Below are 22,647 nucleotides of genomic sequence, written 5' to 3'. Positions count from 1 at the left end.
TTTTCTCAGGGTGAAGAATTCAATAACGAGAGGTCACGGTTTCGAGGTGAGGGGTGGAAAGTTTATGGGAGGTATACACGGCAAGTACTTCACACGTAGGTTTGGGCTATTGGAACGCGTTGCCATCATAGGTGGTAGAGGCAGGCAGGTTAGATTTATTTAAGATGCATCTGGATAAATGCATGAGTAGATGGGGAGCAGAGGGATACAAATGCTTAGGAATTGACCGACAGTTTTCGACAGTAGAGTTTGATCGGCTCAGGCTTGGAGGACTGAACGGCCTGTTGCTGGGCTGTAAATTTTCTTTCTTCTTTGTACTCTCACACAAACACATGCATACACACACACACACACTCACACACACACACCCACACACACACATGCACACACATACATACACACACTCTCACACACACACACACTCACACACACACTCTCACACACACACACATATCCTCACTTATCTATACCCCTCAGGATTTTATAAACCTCTTTCCGGTGAACCTCAACCTCCTACCCTCCTGTGAAAGAAGTCCCCGCATATCCAGCCTCTCCTTATAACTCAATCCTTCTATTCCCAGAAATGTCCTGGCAAGTCTCTTCTGAACTCTCTCCAGCTTAACAAGATTCTCCCTATAACAAGGCGATGAAAACTGGAAATAGTATTCCAGAAGAGGCCTCGGCACCATTCTGGACAACCTCAACATGATCTCCTAACTCCAACAGAAAATGTCTGAGCAATGAGGGTAAGCATATTAAAAGCCACCATAACCACCCTGTCTACTTGTGACATCAACTTCTAAGTACAAGTCATGGAATCCCTAAGTGTCTTTGTTCTACAGCACTATCCAAGGCTGTACTTTTATTGTTTTGTTACCTAAATGGAGCAACTTCCACTGGGCAAATGCAAGTCTATTTAACTCTCCTCTGCCCAAAGACTCAATCAGTATCTCTTTGTAATCGTAAATAACCTTCACTATCCATTATACCACCAATTTTGGTGTCATCTGCAAATTGACTAACCATGCATTCTATAATCTAATCTAAATCATTTGTATAAACAATAAAACAAATCGGACTTCGCACCGATCCCAGTGGAAGACCGCTGGTCACTGGGTTCCAGTCCAAAACACAACCCTCCACTACCACATCCAGTCTTGTGTTCTTAAGCAAATTTTACATCCAACTGGCAAACACACTGAATCCCACGTGACCTAACTTTACTAATTAGTCTACGATACGGAACCTTTTCAAAGATTATTCTAAAGTTCAATTAAACAATGTCTACTGTTCTGGCCTCATTCAATCTTCTTGGGTACTCACAAAACCATGCTGACAATCCCAATCATTCCTTGCCTCTCTAAATGCTATCTTTCACAATCACCTCCAACAACTTGCCCACAACCCAAATCAGACTCCCAGGCTTCTCCCTGCATTCCTTCTTCAACAAAGGCAGAACATTAATCACTGTCCAGTCATTGGGAACCTCACCAGAATTTATAGATGTCACAAATGTTTCTGCAAAAGGCCTTGCAATTTCCTCCCTTACTTCCCACAATGCCCTGGGGTACACTTCATCAGGTACCTCAGATATATCAAATGTTATATTTTCTCCGATTTCTAGCACTTCCTCTCCTGCAGTGGGAACTGTTTTCAAAACCTCAGTATTTACTTCCCTGAGTTCTCCAGCCTTCTTCGGTCTAACTTGTCCAGCCGACCAGATTTCCCAAAGCGAGTTCGTCCCTCGTGTTTGTGTTGGCCTAAATCCCTTTAAATCTTGCATTTTAAATCTTGTAACATTACTTGCATCTACCATTTGCTCTGGCAGTTCATTCCACATACAAACCACCCTCTGTATTGAAAGGTTACTCCTTGGTTCCCTTTTAAATCCTTCTTCTCTCACCTTAATATTCCCTTTAATTTTGGATTCGCCTATCGAAGGAAAAGACCTCTGTTATGCACCTTATCTATGCCCCTCATTAGTTTATAAACCTCTATCAAGCCGCCCCTCATCCTCCTACGCTCCAGTGAAAGAAGTGCCAGCCTGTCCACTCTCTCCTTGTAAGTCAAACTCTCCATCCTGGGAACAGAACAACTCTAAATGCAGCATGAAGCCACACAGAAGAAAGTCAATCCAGCCACTAAAAATATTACCTCATCTTTGTTTCATTCGTCCTTGGTCAAATAGTTTGGCAACAGAAACTGTCCAGCTTCATAAATGGACAGTGACCATTTGGGCTAGCTTTCTCCACAGGAAAAGATGACAGAAAATATTCATTTAATTTCTCCCCCATCTACTGAGTTTCAATTGCAAAGATAACCTCCTTCATCCTTAAGGTGGTCAGCTGCTCTCTTCTTTGTACGTGCGTAGAATCTCTTTGGATTATTCTTAGCCTTGACAGATTAGGTTATTTTACATCCCTCTTTGTCTTCCTGATCTCCCTCTTTGTCTTCCTGATCTCCATTTTACGAACGCCCCTACAAGAATTTCATTTGAACCCAGCTGTCTTTATCTAAAATGATTCTTTTCATTCTTCATTAGCGCTTCACTATCTTTATTCATCCATTTTTCTCTAATCATATCTGCCTTACCGTTCGCTGCAACTGGTAACGCACTTTGGTTGTAATAATCGAGGCTAAAAATCGTAAGAATTCAGATTTGGAAATCTGAAGTACCAAAGGACTTGGGAATCCTAGTCCATGTTTCTCTCAAGGTAAACTTGCAGGCTGAGTTGATGGTTAGGAAGGCAGATACAATGTTGTCACTTGTCTTGAGAGGAATGGAGTATAAAAGCAGGGATGTACTTCTATGCTTTATATTGGTCTGGTCAGGTTACATTTAGAATATTGGGAGCAATTTTAGGCCCTATTCTTGAGGAAGGACTTGATCCTGGAGCAGATCTATAGGAGGTTCAAGAAGATGATCCCAGGAATAAAAAGTTTAACGCAAAATGGATGGTTGCAGACTCCATGACTAGGCTTGATGGAGTTAAGAAAGATGACGGGGGATCGAATTTAAACTTAGAGAATACTGAACAGCCTGGATGGAGTAGATCTTGGGAAGATGTTTTCTTTGGCAGGAGAGACTAGGACCCAAAGGGACAGTCCTCACTTTTTTCCCAAAGGGACAGCCCTAGTGCAAAGGGAAGACCCTTTTGAACGGAGATAAGTAGAAACTTCTTTAGCCAGGAAGCAGTGAATCCCTGAAATTCTTTGCCACAGAATGCTGTGGAGATGAGGTCATTGAATACATTTAAAACAGAGATAGATAAGTTCTTGATTGTCAAGGAGATCAAATGGGAGCATGGAGTTGAAAAATGTATCAGCCATGATTGAATGGCAGAGCAGACTTAATGGACCGAATGGCCTAATGTATGCTGCTATGTCTCATGGTCTTATGAAGGCTTCGAATTCTTGTTAACACCCGTCTGAAAGCCTCCCATTTATCAGAGGTCTGTTTACCTGTGAACAATCTACGCCAATTAACTTTTAAAATTCTTGTTTCTCACCATTAAAATTTGCCTTGCTCCAGTTAAAAACTTGAACTTTTATGGAAGGCTTCACTTTTTCCAAAACTGTTTAAAGTTGATAGATTTATAAAGACTAGACCTGAAATGTTCCCCAACTATCACTTCAGACACTTGCCCAGCCTTGTTATTCAAGAGAATGTCAAGTTTTGCTCCTTCTCTAATAGGAGCATTGACATGTTGATTAATACATGTTCTTGGAATATTTAATAAATTCTTCTCCATTCAAGCCTTTGACATGTTGGTAGTCCCAATCAATATTTGTAAAGTTGAATTACTCACTGTTACAAACGTATTTTTCTTACGTATGCCCTCGGTTTCCCAATTCCATCCAAGTGATCATTCCTTTCTGATATCAACCCATACATGTTCACTGGACGACTTTTTAGAAATGCTATCAGATTTTAGTTAGAACAGTAATGTTTTCCTTAATCATAAGCATCACTCCTCCTTCTCTTTGCCTCCCTTTCTATCCTTCCTACAGTCGCTCACATTTCTAAACTCAGACAAATACAGACCCAGATTCCTCACCGTTGTTTTAATGACAAGCCCTTCTACCTGGGATCATTTTTGTAAACCTGCTATGGACTCCCTCCAATCCCAACATATCCTTCCATCGATGCAGAGCCTAAAGCTCCTCACAATATTCCAAATGCAGTCTCACCAGAGCTGACACAGCCTCAGCAGTACATCACTGCTCCTGTATTATAGTTTCCTTGAAATAAATGTTAAAATGGCAATTGATTAGATTCCCCTACAGTGTGAAAACAAGCCCTTCGGCCCAACCAGTCCACACAGACCCTCCGAAGAGTAACCCACCCAGACTAATTTCCCCCTTACTAATGCCCCTAACACTGTGGGCGATTTAGCATAGCCAATTCACGTGGCCTTCACATCTTTGGACTCTGGGAGGAAACCAGAGCACCTAGAGGAAACCCATGCAGACACGGGGAGAATGTGCAAACTCCACACAGACAGCAACCCGAGGCTGGAATTGAACCTGGGTCCGTGGCGCTGTAAGATAGCAGTGCTAACCAATGAGCCACCGTGCTGCCTCTGATTTGCCTTCTGATCTGCGAAGTGAACCTGCATGCTAACCTTAAGAGAACTCCTGAACTAGGACTGCCAAAGTCCTCTGCCCTTCAAATTTTTGAAGCCTTTCTCCCTGTTCAAAAATTAATCTACGCCTTTATTCTTTCTATCAAACCGCACAACGTAACAGATTCCCACATTGTATTCCATCTTCTACTTATTTGTCCAGTCTCGCAGCCTGTCCAAATCATTTCCCTCAGCTTCTTTAAAGTTCGGGAAAGCATAATGAGAATAGTTAAACTTGCCATCACTGTCCCCGGTGGAAGGTCACGCTACACTGGCTGCCATTCTGTAAAAGACCCCTCTATCTTGACTCTCCCAGGCAGCCAATATTCTTTGTTTCCACTAAAACCATGCTGTTATCTTATTAAGCAGCCTGCTGTGCAGTACCTTACCACAGGTCTTCCAGAAATCCAAACAGACAATGTCCACTTTGTCTAACTTATTTGTTACCACAGGCATGATCACCTCTTGATGAAGCCGTGCAGACTCTGCCCTATTTGACCATGCACTTCCAGATACTCTGCAGTATTATCCTTAATAGGGGTTCTACTGATGTCTGAAGGATCACCACCAACACCTCCACAATATCCTTCAGTTATCTAGGGTACAGTCTATCTGGTCTTGATGATTTAGCCACCTTAGGCCTCCCAGCCCTTTCATCTTACTGATGACCACAGCACATTTTCCCCACGTCTGTCTTGAAATTCTGGTGTCTTCCCCTGTGAAAACTGATGAAGGTACCTCTGCCATTCATTTTGTTCCCCATTACTACTTCTCCAGCCTCGTTTTCCAGCAGGCCAATGACCATTCTTGCCTCTCTGTGACCTTTTACATATCCAAGAAAATCTCCTGCAGTTGCCTTTTATATTAGTAGTGAAGTTATCTCATATTTCATCTTCTCCCCTCTTTTTGTTGTTTTTAAGTTGTCCTCTGCTGTTTGTTAAAGGTTTCATAATCTTCTGGCTTCCACTAATCTTCACCATATGCTATGTTTTTTCTTTAGCTTTTAAGCTCTCCCTGACTTCTCTTGTCAGCTATGGTTGCCTCATCCTCTCCTGAATATATTTCTTCTCCTGGGGATGAATTTCTGCAGTGTCTCCTGAATTACCCCAGAAACTCTGTCATTGCTGCTCCACTGTCTTCCCTGCTCGCTTCCCCCTTCCAACCAACTCTGTCTGGTTCCCCCAAAGGTCTTTGTTCTTATCTTTACTCAATTATAATTCTGTTACATCAATCTTCCTCCTCTCAAAGTGCAGAATGAACTCTATTATGCTCTGGTTGCTGCATCCCAAGTGTCCATAGAGTCAGAGAGGTGCACAGCATGGAAACAGACCCTTCGGTACAACCTGTCCATCTGACCTGATATCCCAAACCAATCTAGTCCCACCTGCCAGCACCCGGCCCATAACCCTGCAAACCCTTCCTATTCCTATACCTATCCAAATGCCTCTTAAATGTTGCAATTATACCAGCCTCCACCACATCCTCTGGCAGCTCATTCCATACACGTACCACCCTCTGCGTGATAAGGTTTCCCCTTAGGTCTCTTTTATATCTTTCCCCTCTCACCCTAAACCTATGCTCTCTAGTTCCGGACTCCCTGACACCAGGAAAAACACTTTGTCTATTTATCGTATCCATACGCCTCTTAATTTTGTATACCTCTATAAGGTCACCCCTCAGCCTTCGACGCTCCAGGGAAAACAGCCCCAGCCTGTTTAGCCTCAGCCTGTAGCTCAGATCCTCCAACCCTGGGCAACATCCTTGTAAATCTTTTCTGAATCCTTTCAAGTTTCACAACATCTTTGCGATAGGAAGGAGACCAGAATTTCAAGCAATATTCCAACAGTGGCCTAACCAATGTCCTGTAGAGCCGCAACATGACCTCCCAACTCCTGTACTCAATACTCTGACCAGTAAAGGAAAGCATACCAAACGTCATCATCACTATCCTATCTACCTGCGACTCCACTTTCGAGGAGCTATGAACTTGCATTCCAAGGTCCCTTTGTTCAACGACACTCCCTAGGACCTTACCATTACGTGTATAAGTCCTGCTAAGATTTGCTTTCCCAAAATGCAGCACCTTGCATTTATCTGAATTAAACTCCATCTGCCACTTCTCAGCCCATTGGCCCATATCCTGTTGTAATCTGAGGTAATCCTCTTCACTGTCAACTACACCTCCAATTTTGGTGTCATCTGCAAACTTACTAACTGTACCTGTTATGCTTGCATCCAAATCATTTACGTAAATGACAAAAAGTAGAGGGCCCAGCACCGAACCTTGTGGCACTCCACTGGTCACAGATCTCCTGTCTGAAAAACAACCCTCGACCACCACCTTTGAGCTTCTACCTTTGAGCTAGTTCTGTATCCAAATGGCTAGTTCTCCCTTTATTCCATGAGATCTAACCTTGCTAATCAGTCTCCCAAGGGGAACCTTGTTATACGCCTTACTGAAGTCCATATAGATCACATCTACTGCTCTGCCCTCATCAATCTTCTTTGTTACTTCAAAATACCCAAACAAGTTTGTGAGACATGATTCCCCACGCACAAAGCTATGTTGACTATCCCTAATCAGTCCTTGCCTTTCCAAATACATGTACATCCTGTCCCTCAGGATTCCCTCCAACAACTTGCCCACCACTGAGGTCAGGCTCACCGGTCTATAGTTCCCTGGCTTGTCTTTACCGCCCTTCTAAAACAGTGGCACCACGTTTGCCAACCTCCAGTCTTCCGGCACCTTACCTGTGACTATCGATGATACAAATATCTCAGCAAGAGGCCCAGCAATCACTTCTCTAGCTTTCCCCAGAGTTCTCAGGTACACCTGATCAGGTCCTGGGGATTTATCCATCTTTAACCGTTTGAAGACATCCTGCACTTGCTCCTCTCTAATCTGGACATTTTGCAAGATGTCATCATCTTTTTCCCTACAGTCCATATCTTCCATATCCTTTTCCACAGTAAATACTGATGCAAAATATTCATTTAGTATCTCCCCCATTTTCTGCGGCTCCACACAAAGGCTGCCTTGCTGATCTTTGAGGGGCCCTCGTCTCTTGCTAGTTACTCTTTTGTCCTTAATATATTTGTAAAAACCCTTTGGATTTTCCTTAATTCTATTTGCCAAAGCTATTTCATGTCCCCGTTTTGCCCTCCTGATTTCCCTCTTAAGTATACTCCTATTTCCTTCATACTCTTCTAAGGGTTCAGTCGATCTATCCTGTCTATACTTGACATATGCTTCCTTCTTTTTCTTAACCAAAACTTCAATTTCTTTAGTCATCCAGCATTCCCTATATCAGCTTCAGCTCCCAAATCATTACACATCATAAAATCCAGCACTGCCTGTTCCCTCATGGGCTCTACCACAAGCTGATCCAAAGAAAATCTCGCAGACATTCCACAAATTATTTTTCGTGAGAATCACTGCTAACCTGATTTCCCTGAAGTACCCCATTATTATTGCAATAGTGCCATTCTTGCATGCCTTTACTATGTACTGATTTATTTTCTTATCAACGGCTGCTAAGAAGTTTGTACACATCAGGGTCTTTTTCCCTTTATGTTTCCTTGTGTCTACCACTTGGATTCTACACCACCAACTCTATCTCACTTCTTGCTGTCAATTTAATTTTCTTACTAGCAAAGCAGCTCTGCACCATCTGCCTATCTTTTAATAGGACATGTATCCTTGGATATTTAGATCCTAGCCCTCATGTCTTTGCAGCCACGTCTCTGTGATACCTACAACATTGGACATGTCAATTTAAATCTTTGCTTTAAGCTCATTTACCATGTTTCGTATACTGCATGTATTTAGGTACAACACCCTCTGACCTATGGTGACGACGACTCTTCTCATAATTGTCCTCCTAATTACTGCTGTGCCTAAAGGTAAATTTCTGATCCTTGCCATACTTTCTGTCCTTTGCTGATTGTGGAAACTTTAACCTATGCTGAAGCCTCCTGCATTTTAACTTCTTTCATAATTTTCCATGCAGAAACCCCCACCAAACGTTAGTTTAAAGTCCGATCTACAGGCCCTAGTTATGTCATTATGACAAACAGCTACCATCCAATTCAGGCAATCAGCAAGGTAAATAGTCAGTTGGATGTTATTTAGGACACGGTGATTTGAAGAGGAACTTTTATATAGCAAACTGAAAGTAAGAGAAATGTTTGTCTTTTCTAGATTTCTATCCTGGACCATGAGTGATTTGTCTTTTGTGAATTCATTTTACAGGGTATTAATTGAGACTGGGATTTCAATACAAGTTCTGATATGGTTCTGTTTGCCGAGCTGGGAATTTGTGTTGCGAACGTTTCGTCCCCTGTCTTGGTGACATCCTCAGTGCTTGGGAGCCTCCTGTGAAGCGCTTTTGTGTTGTTTCCTTCGGCATTTATAGTGGTTTGTCTCTGCCGCTTCCAGTTGTCAGTTCCAGCTGTCCGCTGCAGTGGCCGGTATATTGGATCCAGGTCGATGTGTTTGTTGATAGAATCTGTGGATGAGTGCCATGCCTCTAGGAATTCCCTGGCTGTTCTCTGTTTGGCTTGTCCTATAATAGTAATGTTGTCCCAGTCGACCTCATGTTGCTTGTCATCTGAGTGTGTGGCTACTAAGGATAGCTGGTCATGTCGTTTCGTGGCTAGTTGGTGTTCATGGATACAGATCGTTAGCTGTCTTCCTGTTTGTCCTATGTAGTGTTTTGTGCAGTCCTTGCATGTGATTTTGTACACTACGTTGGTTTTGCTCATGCAGGGTATCGGGTCCTTTGTCTTGGTGAGTAGTTGTCTGAGAGTGGCTGTTGGTTTGTGTGCTGTTATGAGTCCTAGTGGTCGTAGTAGTCTGGCTGTCAGTTCAGAAATGTTCTTGATGTATGGTAACGTGGGCTGTGGTAGTCCTTTGGGTTGTGGCATATCCTCATTCCGTTGTCTTTCCCTTCGGCATCTGTTGAAGAAATTGCGGGGTTATCCGTTTTTGGCGAATACATTGTAAAGGTGTTCTTCTTCCTCTTTTTGCAGTTCTGGTGTGCTTCAGTGTGTTGTGGCTGTTTTTGAAGTGTCTTGATGCAATTTATGTTGTGTGTGTTGGGGTGGTTGCTTTCGTAGTTCAGGACTTGGTCGGCGTGTGTGGCTTTCCTGTATACATTTGTGGTGAATTCTCCATTCGGTGTTCTCTGTACCATCACGTCTAGGAATGGGAGATGGTTGTCCTTTTCTTCCTCTCTAGTGAATCTGATTCCTGTGAGTGTGGCGTTGATGATCCGGTGTGTATGTTCTATTTCTTTGTTTTTAATGATTACAAAGGTATTTTCCACATATCTAACCCAGAGTTTGGGTTGAATTTGCGGTAAGACTGTTTGTTCTAATCTTTGCATGACAGCTTCTTCTATGAGTCCAGAGATGGGTGAGCCCATGGGTGTGCCGTTAATTTGTTCATATTTGTGAAGTGTGTTGTGAGGCACAGATCCAGTAGTTTGAGTATGCAGTGTTTGTTGATAGGTTCCCCGTCTTGTTGTCTGTTCTGTATATCCAGCTGGTTGGCTATTGTTTCTTTGGTTAGGGTTTTGTCGATAGAGGTGAACAGTGCCCTTACATTGAATGAGACCATAGTTTCTTCCTTGTCTATGTGTATATTTCTGATGTCCAAGAATTCACGTGTTGACTGTATAGTGTGTCTAGATCCGCTTTCAGTGTTTCAGTTTCTGTTGTATTTCTTTAGCCAGTTTGTGTGATGATGTCCCTGGTAGCGATATGATGAATGTGAGTGGGATGCCTGGTGTGTGCACTTTAGGTAGTCCATAGAATCTGGGGGTGTTGTTGCTTTCTGGTTTAATTCTCTGTAGGTCAAACCTGGTTATCTGTCCGTTTTTCTTGCAGGTTCCTCAGTGTGTTATTTATCCTATTCGTGAGCTGTGGATGGTGTCAAACGCCATCTTTTGGAAGGTGTTGCTATCTGCAAGTAATTGTTGCGCTTTCTGGATGTACTCTGTTTTGTCCAGGATGACCGTCATTCTGCCTTTGTCTGCTGGTAGTATGATTATGTTCTTATCATTCCTTATTGTTTTTAGTGCTTCCCGCTCCTTGTGTTGAGGTTGTGTGTTTGTCTTTTCCTTGTTATCAGGGGCACGATACTTTGTCTCACGGTTTGTTGTGTCTCTTCTGTCAGTCCATTGTTTCTGAGTGTGCATTCTTGTGTTGCTAGGAAGCCTGCTGTCTGCCAGGGATTTCCTAGAGGCATGGCACTCATCCACGGAATCTATCAACAAACACATGGACCTGGACCCAATATATCGGCCACTGCAGCGGACAGCGGGAACTGATAACCGGAAGTGGCAGAGACAAACCACTATAAATGCCGGAGGAAACAACACAGAAGCATTTCACAGGAGGCTCCCAAGCACTGAAGATGTCACCTAAACAGGGGATGAAACATCTGCAACACAAATTCCCAGCTCGGCGAACAGAACCACAACAACGAGCACCCAAGCTACAAATCTTCTCTCAAACTTTGAACAAGTTCTGATAGTCAGCATAGTCAACAGGATCTGAATGTGAATTTGAATGTCAATGGCATTTTACTGTGGACTGAAAAAGGTTTGTCTGTTCTTTCTGTGGAAAAATATCTCTGATATGTTTGTCAATCGAAAAGGCGCATGATGTTCAAATTCGTGATTAGATTACCCTTGGGGTATGTGCTCAGTTCTGGGCCCAGCAGCTGAGGAGGGAGATATTAGCCTGAGAGGGAACACAGATGTATCCAAATTACACTCCGTCTCTTTGAAGGCACTGTCATATTTAGTCCCAATCACAGATTCATGATTTTAACCCATAAACTCCTCGTTCTCAATTACCTACAAACTTCCTTTTAAAACTCAGTTTGATTTTATATTGTGGTACCTATTTAAAACGGAATATTCCAGATTCTGACAGCTCTTTCTTGGTTCAGATCTGCTGAAGTCTGTGTTGAGTCTGGAGGTTATAAAGAGCTGAAATGAAAGATGTGATACTATTCCCTGAGTGCTCATTGAGCTGCATTGAAACAGTACAGGAGGCTGAAGTCAGTGCAGCTGACATTTAAATCACAGGGTTGCAGTGTGCGTGTTGCTTGTCTCAATGAGAGTGCTTTGGAGTTGTGCGAAACAGGTGAGGTGAGACAGGGAGGAGGTGAAGCTGAAAGTTTGAGTGCGGTGATAAAATCTTAGTTCGAGCTGTTCAGAAAGTCACTCGGACCCAATGTGAACAGCTAATTTGGAAGTGTTACTTGTGGAGTTTGTTTTTTTTTTCCCACAGTTTTTAAAGTATGATACTATATATCAGATTAAGTAAAGGTTGGGACGTTTATAACAAAGGAAGACTGTGAGCTCATTTAAATTCTCTTAATGGGAATAACTAAATAAATCTGGAGAGAAGTCATGACAGGAGATCTCAGATCCAGGATGTTCTCCTCTTGCACGCTGTGGGGAAATAAGGGATGTTTACAGTGTCTCTGATGGCTACATGTGCAGAAAGTCTGTCCATCTGCAGCTACTAAGGACACTTGCATCAGGAATGATGAAGGGCTTATGCGCAAAATGTCTATTTCCCCTACTCCTCAGATGCTGCTTGACTGGCTGTGTTTTTGTGTAACAGGACTTCTTGTTTGCTTTTGCTCACACCAATGAATGAACCTTAGTCATTGGGCAGTTTGTGTTGATATTATTAAACCTGGCTGTATTGAATGTGCTGGTATTGTAGGTAAAATATTGATACAATTGTGTATCTGTATAATAAATTGTGATCAATTTCAAAATGTCACTGTACAGCAACACATTTACACTGGGTAAACACTATCCACCTGCATATTGTCTGCAAAGTGATTTTCAGTATTGGATTTTGATGTCATTGTTTATTTCCAAAACATTTTTTCTGGACCTGTTTCTGATTGTAAACACCCCAAATAATTCACTGAACTTGTGATACAAACAATCCAAATCAGGTTTTCATTAAAAGTATGTTGCATCAACTCTGCCTCATATTGAGTCCCTTAGAGATAAGATAATCATATATCGTCCTCATATGAGCAGTTGAGAGAAGGCACATCCATAGAGAGATTGGATTCCCTACAGTGTGGAAACGGGCCAATCAGACCACACCGACCCTCCAAAGAGTAACCCACCCTGACTCATTTAAATTAGATTAGATTACTTACAGTTTGGAAACAGGCCCTTCGGCCCAACAAGTCCACATCGTCCCGCCGAAGCGCAACGCACCCAGAACCCTACATTTACCCCTTACCTAACACTACAGGCAATTTAGCATGGCCAATTCACATGACCCGCATATCTTTGGACTGTGTAGGAGGAAACCGGACCACCCGGAGGAAACCCACGCAGACATGGGGAGAATGTGCAAACTCCACACAGACAGTCGCCCGAGGCTGGAATTGAACCTGGGACCATGGTGCTGTGAGGCAGCAGTGGTAAGCACTGCGCCACTGTGATAGCTGGAAATTTAGTTCCAAAAGCTGTTGTGCCACATATAACCTAACTTGATAGGGGGTTGGGATCCAGAGAGAATATCCAAAAAGGTAAGAAAAGAATCCACAAGCGAGCCAGGAAGGCATTGACATTACAGGTCAGTTATGGTGCATTGGATTTTGACATGGTTGAATCCTACAGCTTTGGCGATCGAGGCAGATGAGTTTAGGATAAAAATCAAAACATGGGAATATGATGACATTGCTGTCCCTGAGATATGGTTGAGAGAGAGGCAGGATTGTATGCTTAATACTCCAGGATACAGGGTCTTCTTGTGAGACAGTGAAGGAGGTAGACGTATCACAACTTTGTTCAGAGAATTCATTACAACTTAGGAAACTCCTTAATTAATTTGGAGTTTCAAGAAATTTGCAGAGCGAGGAGAAGACGTTTGTTCAAACTGGAAGAACAAATAAGGAGGCAAGTTTCGAGGAAGTGTAGAAGTAATAGCGGGGGATTTCAACATCCACTGGAGTCATCATACTGTGAAAGATTTAGCAGAACTTTTAAAATAGATCCAGTATCGCTTTTGAAGCCAGGATACAGAAGCACCAACAAAGAATGGAGGAGGTCCTGCAGTTAACTTCAGGTAACCAAGGTGGACAAGTGGGTGCAGTATGAGTGGGGGTGCATTTTGTAGACAGTTATCAGAACTCTTTTGAAAAAAATCAGAATTGTTATGGAAAAGGACAAAGATGGGCCTGCAATCAAAGTTCTAAACATGTTGATTTTAATAAGACCTGATCATGATTTGCCCAGAGTGCACAAGCAGCAGATACTTTCAGACAAATGTGCAGCAGAGAATGTAAATGGGGAGATATGGAGAGCTATAATGGGAACATGAACTGATAAGGCCAAGTAAGATAAAGGGAAGTACTCAGTTGTTTTCCAGGTACATTAATGGTTAAAGAATAATTGGAGAATGAGTAAGGCACATTTAAGGGACACAGAAGTAATTTGTATGTGGAAGCAAAGGATGTCGGCCTGGTTCTTAATTAATACTATGTGTCAGTGTTCACAAATGAGAGAAATTAATTATGGAGAATTACTGTGATAGAATTTAAAGACATTTGCACAAAGAGAAGAGAAGATTTTGAGTTTTCCAGTGTCAGATTTATCCTGCGTTGTTGGGATGATAAGTTATTAGGAAGAAATAGAAGGGGTGCTTGTAAGAAGTTTCAGTTCACCTTGACAAGAGGAAAGGTATTTGAGGACTGCAGAATAGTCAGGAACTTTTTATTTGAGAAGGAAGCAAGGGATAATCTAAGGAACTGCAAGCCAGTCAATCTCATTTTGGTGGTGCGGATACTATTGGAAGTAATTCTGAGGGATGGATTTAATTTGTATTTGGAGAGGCAGTGATTAATCAAGATTTGAAAAGTATGGAGTTGAAAAAGCACAGCAGGTCAAACAACACCCGCGGAGCTGGAAAGTTGATGATTCACGTATAAGCCCTTTATTAGGAGTGTGGAGTGAGGGGCAGCTGAGAAATTAATAGGAGCCTGGGGATCGGGAGGAGCGTGGGGATCGGGAGGAGGTAGCTGAAGGTGATAGGTAGATGTGGGTTGGGGCTTGGTGATAGGTCGGAGGGGAGGGTGGAACGGATTGGTGGGAAGGAAGATGGACAGGTGAAGAGGCCGGTTCCAAGTTGGAAGGTTGGATCTGGGACATGGGGCGTAGCGGAGATGAGGAAACTGGTGAAGTCAACGTTAATGCCATGTGGTTAATCAAGAACAGTCAGCATGCATTTTGTAAAGGGAAGTTCACACCTGACCGACATGATTCAGTTGTTTTGATGAATACCCAGTTATGTTAATGAGGGCAATAGTTTTGATGTAGTCTCCTCAAGGCTTTTGACAAGGTCCCACCTGGGAGACTGATATCAAAGGTAAGAGTCCATGGGATCCACTGAAATTTGGAAAAATTGGATCCACAGTTGGTTGTGTGGCAGGAAGCAGAAGGTTATGGTTGAGAGATATGTTTCTGACTGAAAGTCTGTGCCCAGTGGGATCCCACAGTGTTTAGTGTATGACCCTTGCAGTTTATGGTTTGAAAATGACTTTTGAGTTGAATATAGGAGGGTTGAGCAGTTAGTTTGCAGATGACAAAAAAACTAATGGATGGTTAATAGTGAGTAGGATGGCCTTGGCTTACTGTCTAGAACAAAATCTTTATGTGGTTCTGACACTCAATGTATGTGCATACATAAGTAATACTTGTTTTATATACAGTGTGTTACTTCTAATTTCCTATCCCTTAATAGGGACCATCTCTGTTAGAAATCCTACAGTTGTGGACTTGCGGAAAGAGGCCAACCTTTTAACCAGACAACTGAATGTGTGAAGCTGATAGTACAAATAATGACAATAAATTTAAGCCACACATGAACCAACCTTTCTGGATTCACTTGCTCCCTTCATTGCTGCAAGTGAACATTTTTCCCTATCCCTCCCTGCCTCTCTCCTTCCCTTCCCCAATGAGAAAAGTAATGGAAAGGGGATAACATTGCTTTGCTTCCAGATATTGCACGGAGAAGGAAGGCTCACTCTGAAGTTCGAAAGGCATCATGTGCATGTGTAGTCCATGCAGCCAATCGCTGTGCTCTGTGGTGACATCATCGGTGCCCCGGGCAAGGCACATGGGAGCCCTGCCACCATCCATTGTTGCCTGTAGGCGTCCTGGAGCCAAGGTTTCCAGGGCAACCGGTCATCCAACTGGAGAGACACAGGACAGCCACATTATGGAGAAATTTGAAATGTGGGATACACAAAAACCTGAGAATCCAAACACAACTGTACCCATGCTATGAGGTGAGATGTTACAGGTTATTTGCCGAGCGATAAGGACAGAACAGTGATATGTTGTCCAGATCAACTTGTATTTATCACAGTGCCTTTTAAATATTGGACTGTTCCAAGATACTTCAGAGAAATGTGACAGAGTAACATTTGACACTGGGCTGTACAGAGTGATGTTAGGGCAGAACCCAAGTGTTCGGTCAAAGTGATAGATTTGAAAGGCATCTTTAAAGGAGGAAAGTGAGGTTGAGGGATAAAAAGGGTTCACAGGGACCTTCCAGAGCCTCTGAAGTTGTCAGCTGAATACATGGCCAGCAATAGTGGACCGATATAAAATCAGGGCTGTCTGCCGGCTGGTATTGGGGGGAAGGGCGGATATCTTAGAACATTGTGTGATGGTGGAGGAGGGAGGTAATTAGTAACTCATCTTGGGTTGAAATATGATGTCCTGGTTGTGAAGCACCTCAAATAGTAACCAAGAAAGAGGGATGGAGTGGGAGATGAGGGAGTAGAGTTTCTGGCTGGGACTGAAGACAATGGCAACAATTGTCTTCAGGATTTGTTTGAAGGAAATGTTTGTTTATCCAGTTCTGATGTCAGACAGGTGGGTAAGGTGTATGAGATGGGGGGGGATCCTGCAGGTGATTGTCCTAGCAGCATGTGGAGGGTGAGGGTCTGGGATATTCTCGCAAAGATCTGGTCATTTTTAGGAGATGTAAAATCCTACTCCATACTTCTACCGCCATCTCCCTCTCTTGTTCTTTTCTCCCAGAGGAGCCGGAATCTTGTTTACGTCCAGGCTGGGTGGCATGTTCCCCTCCCTGAAGGATGTTACTGAACGGTTAGATTTTTACAACAGTCTGGCCTATTTCAGGGTCACTTTCTCCTCCTACTGGCCCCACAAATTACCAGATACACTCAGCCCAATTTCTTAATTTTGCTTTGTGCTTTTGTGGATTCTTTCTCTCATTCCTGTTTTTGTCTTTAAAATGACTTTCACAGTTGTATAAAAAAGGGAGGATTTCTTCTTGGGGAAACGGAAACCAAACATCACATCGGGTTTTGTCGGATTCACCCAAATTATCATAAGCAGAATGACTTTGGATTTTGAACATGGAAGGAGGAGGCACAAAGCAGAGAGAAGTTGTACTCGTGTTCTGTGCATGGATAATACTTCAGCCATCTTTTGACCTGTCAGAACATAAATGCAGTTTTAATGAAGAGTAGCTATGAAAATCTGGCGATTCTTGGGAATATTCCAGCTAGGCTAGAAATTCATTGTTGCATTAACATTGAGCAGAAGACTTTCACCTTCTCTGCATGCAGGAAAAGATTCACTATCTTGGGGCGGCACAGTGGCTAGCACTGTTGCCTCGCAGCGCCAGGGACCCGGGTTCGATTCCAGCCTTGGGCAACTGTCTGCGTGGAGTTTGCACATTCTCCCCATGTCCATGTGGGTTTCCTCCCACAGTCCAAAGAGGTGCGGGTTAGGTGAATTGGTCATGCTAAATTGCCCATAGTGATAGATGCATTAGTGGGGAATGGGTCTGGGTGAGTTGCTCTTTAGAGTGTCGGTGTAGACTTGTTCGGCCGAAGGGCCTGTTTCTGCACTGTAGGGAATCTATTCCAATCTGATCTATCTTCTCCAATCTGCAGAGCCCCCCACTGCATTCAGACTGGGGAGAGGCCATTCACCTGCTCCATGTGTGGGAAGGAATTCAGTCATACATCCGAACTATTGTCACAGCAATGAGGTCATGGAGACAGGCCATTCAGTTGGTCTGAGTATGGGAGGAATTCAATCGGATATATGTTACTCAACACACGTCTACTGGAGAGAGACCATTCACCTGCCCCCAGTGTGGAAAATGATTCATTTGTTCACCTGCCTCCTAACATACAGATGAGGTCACACTGGGGAGAGACCATTCACCTGCTCCAAATTTGGGAAGGAATTCCTGGAGTCTTTCTACCTGCTAAGATACCAGCAAGTTCACCAGTGTCTGCAGTTATGGGAATGTTGCGGTTCGTTATATCCAGGAATCAATGTGTTCATTGGGGTCTGTAACTACTGATGTTGATAAATGTCCTCTTACAGGTGCTAATCTTCTGTATAAAATGCAAATACAGCAGCTTTGTGTTAATTATTCGTGTGCTGAATCATGCTAATAACTTGAACACAACTGAGTGCCTTTCTGAAAGCCTGTTCCTACTCTCCCCTCCACCCCATTTATCCTGTCTCCTCCCCGTCTACTCTGTTTCCTCCATTCTCACCTCAGACAGCAAGTGCGAAGAGCTTACGGAGTTTCTATGTCGCTGAGATTGAGAAAATATGTATTTCTACTAGCCCAACAGGCAGGGGCTCTTATGGCACAATGAGAATGTCCTTACTCGGGATCAGGAGACCCCTGGATTAAGGCCCACGTTTTTCGGAGGTGGTTAACAACAACTCTGGATAGGCTGAAAATATAAGTAGAAACAGAAAATACAAGTAGCGACCGACCGAAACACCTTCCAGCCGTCCCTGCCCGAGCTTCCAAATGGAATCTTCCTGTAGTTTCTCTCCTGTTAGACTCTCCCATTCCTTAGTTTGTCCAGGAAACCCTCCTGCTGCTCCGTTGTTCCTGTCTCTCACTGACTTGTCCATTTCCCCCGTGTTCCCACATTAATTCATTGTTTCCAATCCCATTGTCCGATTCCTGCAGCTCTACCTCCTTCAATCTATTGGGCAGCAGCTGCTGTCAATTACCAGGGTGATTATGATTTGAAGCATGCGATGTACACGTGAATACCAGTGCGCCAGCGCTTTGTTAACCAATGGCTGTAGGGATGCGCAATAGGGGTCAGACAGGTGTGGGATGGAGGCTGTGGGTGTGAGATTAGTTTTTTCTGTCATTGGCCTTCCTCCGGGAACAGGACCTGGGAAATGGCCCCTAGCCCAGGGAATGAACTAAAGGATGATTCACATCAGAGGATGGCGTCGGGGAAAATAAAGAGGTTTCGGTATAGAGGAAAGTCAATGAGTTCTGACCAGGAATCATATCCTGGTGTGGCGGGGTTTGTGGAATTCATCAACACCCACTGGAGATTTCAAACTAGGAGTGAAACTGATTTGATTCTCAAACTGCCGACACGAGCTGAATAACTGAAACCAGAGAGACGAGAGGGAGGGAGAAGCATCCCGGTAGCAAAGCAAGGAAGTGGGGAGATTGGTTTGGATTTCAGCTCAGGAAAAAAAGACAGTGGGTGCCATACTGGGATTTACAAACTTCAGGGAACAGGATGGAAAAAAAGATGTTCAATGCAAATCTTTAACTGTCTGCCCTGAATTTCTATCAATTTTTTTTTCTCTGCTGTCAGGTACTGAACGGGTGCCCAGAAACAGATTGCAGTTTCCGTACTGGCAGTTTGATGGGAACGTAATCTTCTGCATACAGCAACAAGAGAAGGGCAGGGCCCACTACCTAGCTCCTTACCTTACTCTTGTAGATCTCAAAAAGGCAATCAATGTCATCAGCAGGCCAGAACACAATAAGACTTAGGAGGAAACTGGCTGTCCATCTCAGCTCCTTAGTCTGATCCTTGCTGCTTCTATGATTGGTAGAGGCAGAAGCCATTGTAACATTAAAAAAGTATTGCGATGTACACTTGCAATACCAAGACTCTCACAGCTATGGATCAAATGCTGGAAATGGAATTGGAATAGTAAGGTTGTAAGTTTTGATTGGTGCAGTCTTTTTCTTCGCTGTGATTCGACGAATCACTCCTTTCATAACCACAACGCTGCCTGAATGAGATCACCAAGTGGCGAGTAATGGTGAGAAATTGATCTTTGGGGGATGCCAAGTCCAAGCAACATGGAGAAAAAAGGAAGGTTGGGCATGAAGGAAGTCACTTGCAAGGACAATGAGTTCAAGGGTTTTTTTTTCCCCTGATAAACAATGATGATGGAATTAAAGGTGAGAATGACAGAACCAGAAGAGAGAGTAAATGTTAACAATATCAGCGAACATGGGGAAGCTATGGGTAACAGTTTAATGAGAATAGAGTCAAAGCAGCAGGAGGTGCGACTCATGCACAAGATGAGATCTGATAGGATGTGACAATAACAGGAGAGAAAGCTGGAGCAGCTTTCACAGAAAGAGAATTCAGAATGGGTTTGACTGATGGCCTTGTGGCGGGGAAGAAAGAAGCACAGACAGCTGATCAATTGTTCCAATTTCAGTAACAATTCAACAAAGAGAGAAGAGAGAGGGTGATCCCTTCAAAGTGAACTGGCAAGGGTGTTAAAAAATTAGGCAGACTTTTGCTGAACTGTTTTATTTGACTATTTTGCCAAATATTAACATCTGTGGGTGAGCTAAACATCAGCATTCAACATAGCTCCATTCCAGTTGTGGTTAACAGCAAAACTGAGCCCCTGCATTAGTCACTTGTGAAGTCGCTGATGGCGAAGCAGGTGAGCTGACTGAGTAAATCTCTTCTCACACATTGAGCAGGTAAATGGCCTCTCCCCAGTGTGAACCCGCTGGTGTATCAGCAGGTTGGAGTTTGTCGTGAATCCCTTCCCACACTCAGAGCATGTGAAAGGCCTCTCTCTAGTGTGAATGCGCTTGTGTACAGTGAGGTCAGATGATCGCCTGAATCCAGACCCACACTGAGAGTACTTGAATGGTTTCTCATCAGTGTGAATACGTTGATGACGCATCAGATCTGCAGAACTTTTAAAGCATTTCCCACAAATTGAACACTTAAAAGGTCTCTCATCATTATGAACATGTTGATGGGACAAAAGACCCTTGGAACTTTTATAGCACTGCCCACAGTCTGGGCATTTGAAAAGTCGCTCCTCACTGTGTACGTGCTGGTGTGCCATGAGATGAGATGACTGAGTGAATCCCTTCCCCCACAGTGAGCAGGTAAATGGCCTCTCCCTAGTGTGAACTCGCTGGTGCATCATGAGGTAAAATGAACGAGAGAATCCCTTCCCACATTCAGTACAAGTGAATGGCCTCTCTCCAGTGTGAATTCGCTGGTGTATACGGAGGTCAGATGACCATCGGAACCCAGTCCCACAGTGACAGCACCTGAAAGGTCTCTCCCCAGAGTGAACACGCTGATGGGACATCATTCAGTGGAACTGTCGTGGCCTTTCCCACAGTCCGGGCACTTAAAAGGACTTTCTTCAGTGTGAAACCGATGTCCGAGTAAATCCCTTCCCATACTCTGCGCAGATGAAAGGCCTCTCCCCTGTGTGAACTCTTTGGTGTGCGCAGAGATCATATGATCGACTGAACCCTGCCCCACACTGAGAGCACTTGAACTGTCTCTCCTCAGTATGAACACTTTGGTGACTTATCAGTTTTAAAACCCTTCCCATAAACTGAGCATTTAAAAGGTCTCTCATCTGTGTAAACACATAGATGGGATATTAGTTCGCTGGAACGTTTGTAGCAGTTCCCACAATCTTGACATTTGAAAGGGTCAGCGTGAGCTCGCTGGTGCCTCAGCAGCATTGGTGATTCAGTGAATCCCTTCTGACATATGGAGCAGATAAATGGCCATTTCTCAGTGTCAGTATGATGGTGAATTTTGTGAAATTCCAGATCAGAAATGTAACGTCCTGTCTGCTCACAGTCCCCAGTTTTCCATAGTTTCTCCCCAACATGACTGCAAAAAGCCAGATGACTGTCTGAACCCTTGCTCATACGCAGATCACATATTCAGTTTCTCTGTTCTGTGAACAGTGCTTTTTCCTTCCATGTTCGAAATATGAGGATGTTGTGATAAAATGAGAGATCTTGGTGTGATCCTGTTCTGAAGAAGAGTCATAATGAACTTGAAATTTTAACACTGTTTTGCTGTCTATTCAGATGCAACCAGACCTGCTCAGCTTCTCCAGCATTTTAAATTTTAAGTCAGTTTTCAGTAATATTTTGCTTTTATCCAAAAGATATTTTTGCATTGGATTCCCATCTTTGAATCTTCCTTTTCCATGAAATTGATTTAAAATAAAATAAAAAGAGATTAGGAGAAAAGCCACAAAAAGATAAAGCCAAATTGTGTGAAAGCATGACTCTGAAAATGCATCCATTGTTTTCTTAGGTCAAAATTTAACTAATCTCAGGCACTCCTAGCCAGTCTTACACATCCCAGTTCCTATAAATCTTGAGGCTTTCTAACATTCGCCGGTCTGTGCATTCACACCAAATCTTAACCAGCCACCACACCTGATTGTAAGGATGTCAGCCAGTGGAACCTCACAGAATATGAGTTCCCTGATTGGAGCTGTTAATCTGGTGTAGTCAGGGAATCTTGGCTGGCATAAAAAGGTTAGGAATTAGAGATACTGACACCCTGGTGTGTGACTCTGTGTGAGGCAGTACTATAGTCAAGGACTGTTCATGTGTAAATGAAGAATTACTTGGTGATTGGATACCAGCCTCTGTAGATGCCATGCTCACTGACCTATAGGCTATTTACATTATTGTTTCCAGGCATTTCTCCATCACTGAAGTAAAACTGTCTGGCCTGTTGTTACCGGGCTTCTCTTCACAAGCTTTATTGAACAAGGTGTAATGTTTGCATTCTTCAGCTTCTGGCACTACCGTTAGAGCTAAATAACCTGAAAATATTACAGAAATGCCACTACAATTCTACTCTCATTTGCCTCGCTATTCTTTGGTTTATCTCATC

At 43.3% G+C, this 22,647-nt stretch overlaps 1 protein-coding gene across 1 annotated transcript; it reads right to left on the bottom strand.

Moving 5' to 3' along the window:
• Nucleotides 1-20,380: 20,380 nt before the first annotated feature.
• Nucleotides 20,381-21,079, bottom strand: LOC148136335 (uncharacterized). The gene is made up of 2 exons (XM_087983763.1): nt 20,749-21,079; nt 20,381-20,664 (listed from the first exon to the last, which is right to left on the bottom strand). Exons 1-2 carry the CDS (start codon nt 21,077-21,079, stop codon nt 20,381-20,383), a joined length of 615 nt encoding a protein of 204 aa, XP_087839889.1.
• Nucleotides 21,080-22,647: the final 1,568 nt, after the last annotated feature.

Source organism: Chiloscyllium plagiosum, unplaced genomic scaffold, assembly GCF_037043375.1.
Source record: "Chiloscyllium plagiosum isolate Xiang-an unplaced genomic scaffold, Cpla_swu_hap1 HiC_scaffold_46, whole genome shotgun sequence".
Classification (NCBI taxonomy): Eukaryota; Metazoa; Chordata; class Chondrichthyes; order Orectolobiformes; family Hemiscylliidae; genus Chiloscyllium; species Chiloscyllium plagiosum.
This window is presented reverse-complemented; position numbering and strand designations above follow the sequence as displayed.

Bases quoted from the DNA above. Each gene is read 5' to 3' on its own strand.
- LOC148136335 (XM_087983763.1), bottom strand. From the start codon at position 21,079: ATGTCCCATCAGCGTGTTCACTCTGGGGAGAGACCTTTCAGGTGCTGT. The intron at 20,665-20,748 runs GTCTTTTGTCCC...AAAGTTCTGCAG, and splicing joins GTGCTATAAAAGTTCCAAGG to ATCTGATGCGTCATCAACGT.